The sequence below is a fragment of the Salvelinus alpinus genome, chromosome 2, assembly GCF_045679555.1.
Source record: "Salvelinus alpinus chromosome 2, SLU_Salpinus.1, whole genome shotgun sequence".
Classification (NCBI taxonomy): Eukaryota; Metazoa; Chordata; class Actinopteri; order Salmoniformes; family Salmonidae; genus Salvelinus; species Salvelinus alpinus.
In genome coordinates this window covers 118,162,776-118,177,775 of record NC_092087.1, presented here as the reverse complement: position 1 = coordinate 118,177,775, position 15,000 = coordinate 118,162,776, and the positions used below count along the sequence as shown (strand labels likewise).

The window sequence follows — 15,000 nt, the reverse complement described above, 5'->3', positions numbered from 1 at the left end:
GGGCTAGAGGTCAGGAATAGAGGCCAGGGCTAGAGGTCAGGGCTAGAGGTCAGGGCTAGAGGCCAGGGCTAGAGGCCAGGGCTAGTGGTCAGGGCTAGAGGTCAGGCCTAGAGGTCAGGGCTAGAGGGCTAGAGGTCAGGGCAAGAGGTCAGGGCTAGAGGTCAGGACTAGAGGTCAGGTTTAGAGGCCAGGGCTAGAGGTCAGTGCTAGAGGCCAGGGCTAGAGGCCAGGGCTAGAGGTCAGGGCTAGAGGATTAGAGGTCAGGGCTAGAGGCCAGGGCAAGAGGTCAGCGCTAGAGGTCAGGACTAGAGGTCAGTATTAGAGGCCAGGGCTAGAGGCCAGGGCTAGAGGCCAGTGCTAGAGGTCAGGGCTAGAGGTCAGGGCTAGAGGCCAGGGCTAGAGGCCAGTGCTAGAGGTCAGGGCTAGAGGTCAGGGCTAGAGACCAGGGCTAGAGGCCAGTGCTAGAGGTCAGGGCTAGAGGTCAGGGCTAGTGGTCAGTGCTAGAGGCCAGGGCTAGAGGTCAGTGCTAGAGGTCAGTGCTAGAGGTCAGTGCTAGAGGCCAGGGCTAGAGGCCAGGGCTAGAGGCCAGGGCTAGAGGTCAGGGCTAGAGATCAGGGCTAGAGGCCAGGGCTAGAGGATTAGAGGTCAGGGCTAGAGGGCAGGGCTAGAGGATTAGAGGTCAGGGCTAGAGATCAGTGCTAGAGGTCAGGGCTAGAGGTCAGGGCTAGAGGCCAGGGCTAGAGGATTAGAGGTCAGGGATAGAGGTCAGGGCTAGAGGATTAGAGGTCAGGGCTAGAGATCAGTGCTAGAGGTCAGGGCTAGAGGTCAGGGCTAGAGGCCAGGGCTAGAGGATTAGAGGTCAGGGCTAGAGGTCAGGGCTAGAGGATTAGAGGTCAGGGCTAGAGATCAGTGCTAGAGGTCAGGGCTAGAGGTCAGGGCTAGAGGTCAGGGCTAGAGGTCAGGGTTAATTATAGCTCTACTCACATCCAACAGGAGTCGCACCACCTCAGTCTTTCCACAGAGAGCTGCCTGGTGCAGCGCCGTCCCCGACTCTGACTGTCTGTTGATGTCTATACCTGCTTGGATCAGCAGACTGACACACACACACACACACACACACACACACACACACACACACACACACACACACACACACACACACACACACACACACACACACACACACACACACACACACACACACACACACACACACACACACAGAGACGCATAAACACATAAAAGCAGTGATGATGTCAGAGTGGTGATGATGTCAGAGTGGTGATGATGTCAGAAGGCGGATTATATCAGAGTGATGATGACGGCAGAGTGGTGATGATGTCAGATGGGTGATTATATCAGAGTGATGGTGATGTCAGAGTGATGATGATGTCAGACTGATGATGATGTCAGAAGGTTGATTATATCAGAGTGATGATGATGTCAGAGTGATGATGATGATGTCAGAGTGATGATGATGATGTCAGAGTGATGATGATGTCAGAGTGATGATGATGTCAGAGTGGTGATGATGTCAGAGTGATGATGATGATGTCAGACTGATGATGATGTCAGAAGGTTGATTATATCAGAGTGATGATGATGTCAGAGTGGTGGTGATGTCAGAGTGATGGTGATGTCAGAGTGATGATGATGTCAGAGTCATGATGAAGTCAGAGTGATGATGTCATGTCCTGACCGTATGACATCGATGTGTCCGTTCTTGGCGGCCAGGTGAAGAGGAGAGACGCCGTTGGGATTCGATGGCTTCGGTTCGATCATCGCTGCACAAACGTTACTACTGAGGAGTAACTGGACCACCTACAGACATTACACACAGGTTACTACTGAGGAGTAACTAGACCCCCTACAGACATTACACACAGGTTACTACTGAGGAGTAACTAGACCACCTACAGACATTACACACAGGTTACTACCGAGGAGTAACTAGACCACCTACAGACATTACACACAGGTTACTACTGAGGAGTAACTAGACCACCTACAGACATTACACACAGGTTACTACTGAGGAGTAACTAGACCACCTACAGACATTACACACAGGTTACTACTGAGGAGTAGCTGGACCACCTACAGACATTACACACAGGTTACTACTGAGGAGTAACTTGACCACCTACAGACATTACACACAGGTTACTACTGAGGAGTAACTAGACCACCTACAGACATTACACACAGGTTACTACTGAGGAGTAGCTGGACCACCTACAGACATTACACACAGGTTACTACTGAGTAACTGGACCACCTACAGACATTACACACAGGTTACTACTGAGGAGTAACTGGACCCCTACAGACATTACACACAGGTTACTACTGAGGAGTAACTAGACCCCTACAGACATTACACACAGGTTACTACTGAGGAGTAACTAGACCCCTACAGACATTACACACAGGTTACTACTGAGGAATAACTAGACCACCTACAGACATTACACACAGGTTACTACTGAGGAGTAACTAGACCACCTACAGACATTACACACAGGTTACTACTGAGGAGTAGCTGGACCACCTACAGACATTACACACAGGTTACTACTGAGGAGTAACTGGACCACCTACAGACATTACACACAGGTTACTACTGAGGGGTAACTAGACCACCTACAGACATTACACACAGGTTACTACTGAGGAGTAGCTGGACCACCTACAGAAATTACATACAGGTTACTACTGAGGAGTAACTGGACCACCTACAGACATTACACACAGGTTACTACTGAGGAGTAACTGGACCCCTACAGACATTACACACAGGTTACTACTGAGGAGTAACTAGACCCCTACAGACATTACACACAGGTTACTACTGAGGAGTAACTAGACCCCTACAGACATTACACACAGGTTACTACTGAGGAGTAACTAGACCACCTACAGACATTACACACAGGTTACTACTGAGGAGTAACTAGACCCCTACAGACATTACACACAGGTTACTACTGAGGAGTAACTAGACCCCTACAGACATTACACACAGGTTACTACTGAGGAGTAACTAGACCCCTACAGACATTACACACAGGTTACTACTGAGGAGTAACTAGACCCCTACAGACATTACACACAGGTTACTACTGAGGAGTAACTAGACCCCTACAGACATTACACACAGGTTACTACTGAGGAGTAACTAGACCCCTACAGACATTACACACAGGTTACTACTGGGGAGTAACTAGACCCCTACAGACATTACACACAGGTTACTACTGAGGAGTAACTAGACCCCTACAGACATTACACACAGGTTACTACTGAGGAGTAACTGGACCACCTACAGACATTACACACAGGTTACTACTGAGGAGTAACTAGAGCCCTACAGACATTACACACAGGTTACTACTGAGGAATAACTAGACCACCTACAGACATTACACACAGGTTACTACTGAGGAGTAACTAGACCACCTACAGACATTACACACAGGTTACTACTGAGGAGTAACTGGACCACCTACAGACATTACACACAGGTTACTACTGAGGAGTAACTGGACCCCCTACAGACATTACACACATATTACTACTGAGGAGTAACTGGACCACCTACAGACATTACACACAGGTTACTACTGAGGAGTAACTGGACCACCTACAGACATTACACACAGGTTACTACTGAGGAGTAACTAGACCACCTACAGACATTACACACAGGTTACTACTGAGGAGTAACTGGACCACCTACAGACATTACACACAGGTTACTACTGAGGAGTAACTGGACCACCTACAGACATTACACACAGGTTACTACTGAGGAGTAACTGGACCACCTACAGACATTACACACAGGTTACTACTGAGGAGTAACTAGACCACCTACAGACATTACACACAGGTTACTACTGAGGAGTAGCTGGACCACCTACAGACATTACACACAGGTTACTACTGAGGAGTAACTGGACCACCTACAGACATTACACACAGGTTACTACTGAGGAGTAACTGAACCCCTACAGACATTACACACAGGTTACTACTGAGGAGTAACTAGACCCCTACAGACATTACACACAGGTTACTACTGAGGAGTAACTAGACCCCTACAGACATTACACACAGGTTACTACTGAGGAGTAACTAGACCCCTACAGACATTACACACAGGTTACTACTGAGGAGTAACTGGACCACCTACAGACATTACACACAGGTTACTACTGAGGAGTAACTAGACATCCTACAGACATTACACACAGGTTACTACTGAGGAGTAGCTGGACCACCTACAGACATTACACACAGGTTACTACTGAGGAGTAACTGGACCACCTACAGACATTACACACAGGTTACTACTGAGGGGTAACTAGACCACCTACAGACATTACACACAGGTTACTACTGAGGAGTAGCTGGACCACCTACAGAAATTACACACAGGTTACTACTGAGGAGTAACTGGACCACCTACAGACATTACACACAGGTTACTACTGAGGAGTAACTGGACCCCTACAGACATTACACACAGGTTACTACTGAGGAGTAACTAGACCCCTACAGACATTACACACAGGTTACTACTGAGGAGTAACTAGACCCCTACAGACATTACACACAGGTTACTACTGAGGAGTAACTAGGACCAGCCTACAGACATTACACACAGGTTACTACTGAGGAGTAACTGGACCCCTACAGACATTACACACAGGTTACTACTGAGGAGTAACTAGACCCCTACAGACATTACACACAGGTTACTACTGAGGAGTAACTAGACCCCTACAGACATTACACACAGGTTACTACTGAGGAGTAACTAGACCACCTACAGACATTACACACAGGTTACTACTGAGGAGTAACTAGACCCACAGACATTACACACAGGTTACTACTGAGGAGTAACTGGACCCCTACAGACATTACACACAGGTTACTACTGAGGAGTAACTAGACCACCTACAGACATTACACACAGGTTACTACTGAGGAGTAACTAGACCCCTACAGACATTACACACAGGTTACTACTGAGGAGTAACTAGACCCCTACAGACATTACACACAGGTTACTACTGAGGAGTAACTAGACCACCTACAGACATTACACACAGGTTACTACTGAGGAGTAACTGGACCACCTACAGACATTACACACAGGTTACTACTGAGGAGTAACTAGACCACCTACAGACATTACACACAGGTTACTACTGAGGAGTAACTGGACCACCTACAGACATTACACACAGGTTACTACTGAGGAGTAACTGGACCACCTACAGACATTACACACAGGTTACTACTGAGGAGTACTGGACCACCTACAGACATTACACACAGGTTACTACTGAGTAACTGGACCACCTACAGACATTACACACAGGTTACTACTGAGGAGTAACTGGACCACCTACAGACATTACACACAGGTTACTACTGAGGAGTAACTAGACCACCTACAGACATTACACACAGGTTACTACTGAGGAGTAACTAGACCACCTACAGACATTACACACAGGTTACTACTGAGGAGTAACTGGACCACCTACAGACATTACACACAGGTTACTACTGAGGAGTAACTAGACCACCTACAGACATTACACACAGGTTACTACTGAGGAGTAGCTGGACCACCTACAGACATTACACACAGGTTACTACTGAGGAGTAACTGGACCACCTACAGACATTACACACAGGTTACTACTGAGGGGTAACTAGACCACCTACAGACATTACACACAGGTTACTACTGAGGAGTAGCTGGACCACCTACAGAAATTACACACAGGTTACTACTGAGGAGTAACTGGACCACCTACAGACATTACACACAGGTTACTACTGAGGAGTAACTGGACCCCTACAGACATTACACACAGGTTACTACTGAGGAGTAACTAGACCCCTACAGACATTACACACAGGTTACTACTGAGGAGTAACTAGACCCCTACAGACATTACACACAGGTTACTACTGAGGAGTAACTAGACCACCTACAGACATTACACACAGGTTACTACTGAGGAGTAACTAGACCCCTACAGACATTACACACAGGTTACTACTGAGGAGTAACTAGACCCCTACAGACATTACACACAGGTTACTACTGAGGAGTAACTAGACCCCTACAGACATTACACACAGGTTACTACTGAGGAGTAACTAGACCCCTACAGACATTACACACAGGTTACTACTGAGGAGTAACTAGACCCCTACAGACATTACACACAGGTTACTACTGAGGAGTAACTAGACCCCTACAGACATTACACACAGGTTACTACTGGGGAGTAACTAGACCCCTACAGACATTACACACAGGTTACTACTGAGGAGTAACTAGACCCCTACAGACATTACACACAGGTTACTACTGAGGAGTAACTGGACCACCTACAGACATTACACACAGGTTACTACTGAGGAGTAACTAGACCCCTACAGACATTACACACAGGTTACTACTGAGGAGTAACTAGACCACCTACAGACATTACACACAGGTTACTACTGAGGAGTAACTAGACCACCTACAGACATTACACACAGGTTACTACTGAGGAGTAACTGGACCACCTACAGACATTACACACAGGTTACTACTGAGGAGTAACTGGACCCCCTACAGACATTACACACATATTACTACTGAGGAGTAACTGGACCACCTACAGACATTACACACAGGTTACTACTGAGGAGTAACTGGACCACCTACAGACATTACACACAGGTTACTACTGAGGAGTAACTAGACCACCTACAGACATTACACACAGGTTACTACTGAGGAATAACTGGACCACCTACAGACATTACACACAGGTTACTACTGAGGAGTAACTAGACCACCTACAGACATTACACAAAGGTTACTACTGAGGAGTAACTGGACCACCTACAGACATTACACACAGGTTACTACTGAGGAGTAACTAGACCACCTACAGACATTACACACAGGTTACTACTGAGGAGTAACTGGACCACCTACAGACATTACACACAGGTTACTACTGAGGAGTAACTGGACCACCTACAGACATTACACACAGGTTACTACTGAGGAGTAACTGGACCACCTACAGACATTACACACAGGTTACTACTGAGGAGTAACTAGACCACCTACAGACATTACACACAGGTTACTACTGAGGAGTAGCTAGACCACCTACAGACATTACACACAGGTTACTACTAAGGAGTAACTGGACCACCTACAGACATTACACACAGGTTACTACTGAGGAGTAACTAGACCACCTACAGACATTACACACAGGTTACTACTGAGGAGTAGCTGGACCACCTACAGACATTACACACAGGTTACTACTGAGGAGTAACTGGACCACCTACAGACATTACACACAGGTTACTACTGAGGAGTAACTGGACCCCTACAGACATTACACACAGGTTACTACTGAGGAGTAACTAGACCCCTACAGACATTACACACAGGTTACTACTGAGGAGTAACTAGACCCCTACAGACATTACACACAGGTTACTACTGAGGAATAACTAGACCACCTACAGACATTACACACAGGTTACTACTGAGGAGTAACTAGACCACCTACAGACATTACATACAGGTTACTACTGAGGAGTAACTGGACCACCTACAGACATTACACACAGGTTACTACTGAGGAGTAACTAGACCCCCTACAGACATTACACACAGGTTACTACTGAGGAATAACTGGACCACCTACAGACATTACACACAGGTTACTACTGAGGAGTAACTGGACCACCTACAGACATTACACACAGGTTACTACTGAGGAGTAACTAGACCACCTACAGACATTACACACAGGTTACTACTGAGGAGTAACTGGACCACCTACAGACATTACACACAGGTTACTACTGAGGAGTAGCTGGACCACCTACAGACATTACACACAGGTTACTACTGAGGAATAACTGGACCACCTACAGACATTACACACAGGTTACTACTGAGGAGTAACTGGACCACCTACAGACATTACACACAGGTTACTACTGAGGAGTAACTGGACCACCTACAGACATTACACACAGGTTACTACTGAGGAATAACTAGACCACCTACAGACATTACACACAGGTTACTACTGAGGAGTAGCTGGACCACCTACAGACATTACACACAGGTTACTACTGAGTAACTGGACCACCTACAGACATTACACACAGGTTACTACTGAGGAGTAACTGGACCCCTACAGACATTACACACAGGTTACTACTGAGGAGTAACTAGACCCCTACAGACATTACACACAGGTTACTACTGAGGAGTAACTAGACCCCTACAGACATTACACACAGGTTACTACTGAGGAATAACTAGACCACCTACAGACATTACACACAGGTTACTACTGAGGAGTAACTAGACCACCTACAGACATTACACACAGGTTACTACTGAGGAGTAGCTGGACCACCTACAGACATTACACACAGGTTACTACTGAGGAGTAACTGGACCACCTACAGACATTACACACAGGTTACTAATGAGGGGTAACTAGACCACCTACAGCCATTACACACAGGTTACTACTGAGGAGTAGCTGGACCACCTACAGAAATTACACACAGGTTACTACTGAGGAGTAACTGGACCACCTACAGACATTACACACAGGTTACTACTGAGGAGTAACTGGACCCCTACAGACATTACACACAGGTTACTACTGAGGAGTAACTAGACCCCTACAGACATTACACACAGGTTACTACTGAGGAGTAACTAGACCCCTACAGACATTACACACAGGTTACTACTGAGGAGTAACTAGACCACCTACAGACATTACACACAGGTTACTACTGAGGAGTAACTAGACCCCTACAGACATTACACACAGGTTACTACTGAGGAGTAACTAGACCCCTACAGACATTACACACAGGTTACTACTGAGGAGTAACTAGACCCCTACAGACATTACAGACAGGTTACTACTGAGGAGTAACTAGACCCCTACAGACATTACACACAGGTTACTACTGAGGAGTAACTAGACCCCTACAGACATTACACACAGGTTACTACTGAGGAGTAACTAGACCCCTACAGACATTACACACAGGTTACTACTGGGGAGTAACTAGACCCCTACAGACATTACACACAGGTTACTACTGAGGAGTAACTAGACCCCTACAGACATTACACACAGGTTACTACTGAGGAGTAACTGGACCACCTACAGACATTACACACAGGTTACTACTGAGGAGTAACTAGACCCCTACAGACATTACACACAGGTTACTACTGAGGAATAACTAGACCACCTAAAGACATTACACACAGGTTACTACTGAGGAGTAACTAGACCACCTACAGACATTACACACAGGTTACTACTGAGGAGTAACTGGACCACCTACAGACATTACACACAGGTTACTACTGAGGAGTAACTGGACCCCCTACAGACATTACACACATATTACTACTGAGGAGTAACTGGACCACCTACAGACATTACACACAGGTTACTACTGAGGAGTAACTGGACCACCTACAGACATTACACACAGGTTACTACTGAGGAGTAACTAGACCACCTACAGACATTACACACAGGTTACTACTGAGGAATAACTGGACCACCTACAGACATTACACACAGGTTACTACTGAGGAGTAGCTAGACCACCTACAGACATTACACAAAGGTTACTACTGAGGAGTAACTGGACCACCTACAGACATTACACACAGGTTACTACTGAGGAGTAACTAGACCACCTACAGACATTACACACAGGTTACTACTGAGGAGTAACTGGACCACCTACAGACATTACACACAGGTTACTACTGAGGAGTAACTGGACCACCTACAGACATTACACACAGGTTACTACTGAGGAGTAACTGGACCACCTACAGACATTACACACAGGTTACTACTGAGGAGTAGCTGGACCACCTACAGACATTACACACAGGTTACTACTGAGGAGTAACTGGACCACCTACAGACATTACACACAGGTTACTACTGAGGAGTAACTGGACCACCTACAGACATTACACACAGGTTACTACTGAGGAGTAACTAGACCACCTACAGACATTACACACAGGTTACTACTGAGGAGTAACTAGACCACCTACAGACATTACACACAGGTTACTACTGAGGAGTAACTGGACCACCTACAGACATTACACACAGGTTACTACTGAGGAGTAACTGGACCACCTACAGACATTACACACAGGTTACTACTGAGGAGTAACTGGACCACCTACAGACATTACACACAGGTTACTACTGAGGAGTAACTAGACCACCTACAGACATTACACACAGGTTACTACTGAGGAGTAGCTAGACCACCTACAGACATTACACACAGGTTACTACTAAGGAGTAACTGGACCACCTACAGACATTACACACAGGTTACTACTGAGGAGTAACTAGACCACCTACAGACATTACACACAGGTTACTACTGAGGAGTAGCTGGACCACCTACAGACATTACACACAGGTTACTACTGAGGAGTAACTGGACCACCTACAGACATTACACACAGGTTACTACTGAGGAGTAACTGGACCCCTACAGACATTACACACAGGTTACTACTGAGGAGTAACTAGACCCCTACAGACATTACACACAGGTTACTACTGAGGAGTAACTAGACCCCTACAGACATTACACACAGGTTACTACTGAGGAATAACTAGACCACCTACAGACATTACACACAGGTTACTACTGAGGAGTAACTAGACCACCTACAGACATTACATACAGGTTACTACTGAGGAGTAACTGGACCACCTACAGACATTACACACAGGTTACTACTGAGGAGTAACTAGACCCCCTACAGACATTACACACAGGTTACTACTGAGGAATAACTGGACCACCTACAGACATTACACACAGGTTACTACTGAGGAGTAGCTGGACCACCTACAGACATTACACACAGGTTACTACTGAGGAGTAACTAGACCACCTACAGACATTACACACAGGTTACTACTGAGGAGTAACTGGACCACCTACAGACATTACACACAGGTTACTACTGAGGAGTAACTGGACCCCTACAGACATTACACACAGGTTACTACTGAGGAGTAACTAGACCCCTACAGACATTACACACAGGTTACTACTGAGGAGTAACTAGACCCCTACAGACATTACACACAGGTTACTACTGAGGAGTAACTAGACCCCTACAGACATTACACACAGGTTACTACTGAGGAATAACTAGACCACCTACAGACATTACACACAGGTTACTACTGAGGAGTAACTAGACCACCTACAGACATTACACACAGGTTACTACTGAGGAGTAGCTGGACCACCTACAGACATTACACACAGGTTACTACTGAGGGGTAACTGGACCACCTACAGCCATTACACACAGGTTACTAATGAGGGGTAACTAGACCACCTACAGCCATTACACACAGGTTACTACTGAGGAGTAGCTGGACCACCTACAGAAATTACACACAGGTTACTACTGAGGAGTAACTGGACCACCTACAGACATTACACACAGGTTACTACTGAGGAGTAACTGGACCCCTACAGACATTACACACAGGTTACTACTGAGGAGTAACTAGACCCCTACAGACATTACACACAGGTTACTACTGAGGAGTAACTAGACCCCTACAGACATTACACACAGGTTACTACTGAGGAGTAACTAGACCACCTACAGACATTACACACAGGTTACTACTGAGGAGTAACTAGACCCCTACAGACATTACACACAGGTTACTACTGAGGAGTAACTAGACCCCTACAGACATTACACACAGGTTACTACTGAGGAGTAACTAGACCCCTACAGACATTACAGACAGGTTACTACTGAGGAGTAACTAGACCCCTACAGACATTACAGACAGGTTACTACTGAGGAGTAACTAGACCCCTACAGACATTACACACAGGTTACTACTGAGGAGTAACTAGACCCCTACAGACATTACACACAGGTTACTACTGAGGAGTAACTAGACCCCTACAGACATTACACACAGGTTACTACTGGGGAGTAACTAGACCCCTACAGACATTACACACAGGTTACTACTGAGGAGTAACTAGACCCCTACAGACATTACACACAGGTTACTACTGAGGAGTAACTGGACCACCTACAGACATTACACACAGGTTACTACTGAGGAGTAACTAGACCCCTACAGACATTACACACAGGTTACTACTGAGGAATAACTAGACCACCTACAGACATTACACACAGGTTACTACTGAGGAGTAACTAGACCACCTACAGATATTACATACAGGTTACTACTGAGGAGTAACTGGACCACCTACAGACATTACACACAGGTTACTACTGAGGAGTAACTAGACCCCCTACAGACATTACACACAGGTTACTACTGAGGAATAACTGGACCACCTACAGACATTACACACAGGTTACTACTGAGGAGTAACTGGACCACCTACAGACATTACACACAGGTTACTACTGAGGAGTAACTGGACCACCTACAGACATTACACACAGGTTACTACTGAGGAGTAGCTGGACCACCTACAGACATTACACACAGGTTACTACTGAGTAACTGGACCACCTACAGACATTACACACAGGTTACTACTGAGGAGTAACTGGACCCCTACAGACATTACACACAGGTTACTACTGAGGAGTAACTAGACCCCTACAGACATTACACACAGGTTACTACTGAGGAGTAACTAGACCCCTACAGACATTACACACAGGTTACTACTGAGGAATAACTAGACCACCTACAGACATTACACACAGGTTACTACTGAGGAGTAACTAGACCACCTACAGACATTACACACAGGTTACTACTGAGGAGTAGCTGGACCACCTACAGACATTACACACAGGTTACTACTGAGGAGTAACTGGACCACCTACAGACATTACACACAGGTTACTAATGAGGGGTAACTAGACCACCTACAGCCATTACACACAGGTTACTACTGAGGAGTAGCTGGACCACCTACAGAAATTACACACAGGTTACTACTGAGGAGTAACTGGACCACCTACAGACATTACACACAGGTTACTACTGAGGAGTAACTGGACCCCTACAGACATTACACACAGGTTACTACTGAGGAGTAACTAGACCCCTACAGACATTACACACAGGTTACTACTGAGGAGTAACTAGACCCCTACAGACATTACACACAGGTTACTACTGAGGAGTAACTAGACCACCTACAGACATTACACACAGGTTACTACTGAGGAGTAACTAGACCCCTACAGACATTACACACAGGTTACTACTGAGGAGTAACTAGACCCCTACAGACATTACACACAGGTTACTACTGAGGAGTAACTAGACCCCTACAGACATTACAGACAGGTTACTACTGAGGAGTAACTAGACCCCTACAGACATTACACACAGGTTACTACTGAGGAGTAACTAGACCCCTACAGACATTACACACAGGTTACTACTGAGGAGTAACTAGACCCCTACAGACATTACACACAGGTTACTACTGGGGAGTAACTAGACCCCTACAGACATTACACACAGGTTACTACTGAGGAGTAACTAGACCCCTACAGACATTACACACAGGTTACTACTGAGGAGTAACTGGACCACCTACAGACATTACACACAGGTTACTACTGAGGAGTAACTAGACCCCTACAGACATTACACACAGGTTACTACTGAGGAGTAGCTGGACCACCTACAGACATTACACACAGGTTACTACTGAGGAGTAACTAGACCACCTACAGACATTACACACAGGTTACTACTGAGGAGTAACTGGACCACCTACAGACATTACACACAGGTTACTACTGAGGAGTAACTGGACCCCCTACAGACATTACACACATATTACTACTGAGGAGTAACTGGACCACCTACAGACATTACACACAGGTTACTACTGAGGAGTAACTGGACCACCTACAGACATTACACACAGGTTACTACTGAGGAGTAACTAGACCACCTACAGACATTACACACAGGTTACTACTGAGGAGTAACTGGACCACCTACAGACATTACACACAGGTTACTACTGAGGAGTAACTAGACCACCTACAGACATTACACAAAGGTTACTACTGAGGAGTAACTGGACCACCTACAGACATTACACACAGGTTACTACTGAGGAGTAACTAGACCACCTACAGACATTACACACAGGTTACTACTGAGGAGTAACTGGACCACCTACAGACATTACACACAGGTTACTACTGAGGAGTAACTGGACCACCTACAGACATTACACAAAGGTTACTACTGAGGAGTAACTGGACCACCTACAGACATTACACACAGGTTACTACTGAGGAGTAACTAGACCACCTACAGACATTACACACAGGTTACTACTGAGGAGTAACTGGACCACCTACAGACATTACACACAGGTTACTACTGAGGAGTAACTGGACCACCTACAGACATTACACACAGGTTACTACTGAGGAGTAACTGGACCACCTACAGACATTACACACAGGTTACTACTGAGGAGTAACTAGACCACCTACAGACATTACACACAGGTTACTACTGAGGAGTAGCTAGACCACCTACAGACATTACACACAGGTTACTACTAAGGAGTAACTGGACCACCTACAGACATTACACACAGGTTACTACTGAGGAGTAACTAGACCACCTACAGACATTACACACAGGTTACTACTGAGGAGTAGCTGGACCACCTACAGACATTACACACAGGTTACTACTGAGGAGTAACTGGACCACCTACAGACATTACACACAGGTTACTACTGAGGAGTAACTGGACCCCTACAGACATTACACACAGGTTACTACTGAGGAGTAACTAGACCCCTACAGACATTACACACAGGTTACTACTGAGGAATAACTA

At 45.9% G+C, this 15,000-nt stretch overlaps 1 protein-coding gene across 3 annotated transcripts in view; it reads right to left on the bottom strand.

Moving 5' to 3' along the window:
* Positions 1–15,000, bottom strand: part of LOC139568454 (caskin-1) — a 143,573-nt gene that overhangs the window by 62,359 nt on the left and 66,214 nt on the right. For all 3 annotated transcript variants that reach the window (XM_071390280.1, XM_071390281.1, XM_071390282.1), the window contains exons 6-7: positions 1,700–1,821; positions 985–1,093 (exon numbers count right to left, since the gene is read on the bottom strand). In XM_071390280.1, coding sequence (XP_071246381.1) covers positions 985–1,093; positions 1,700–1,821 — 231 coding nt within the window. The remainder of the gene's footprint in view (positions 1–984; positions 1,094–1,699; positions 1,822–15,000) is intronic.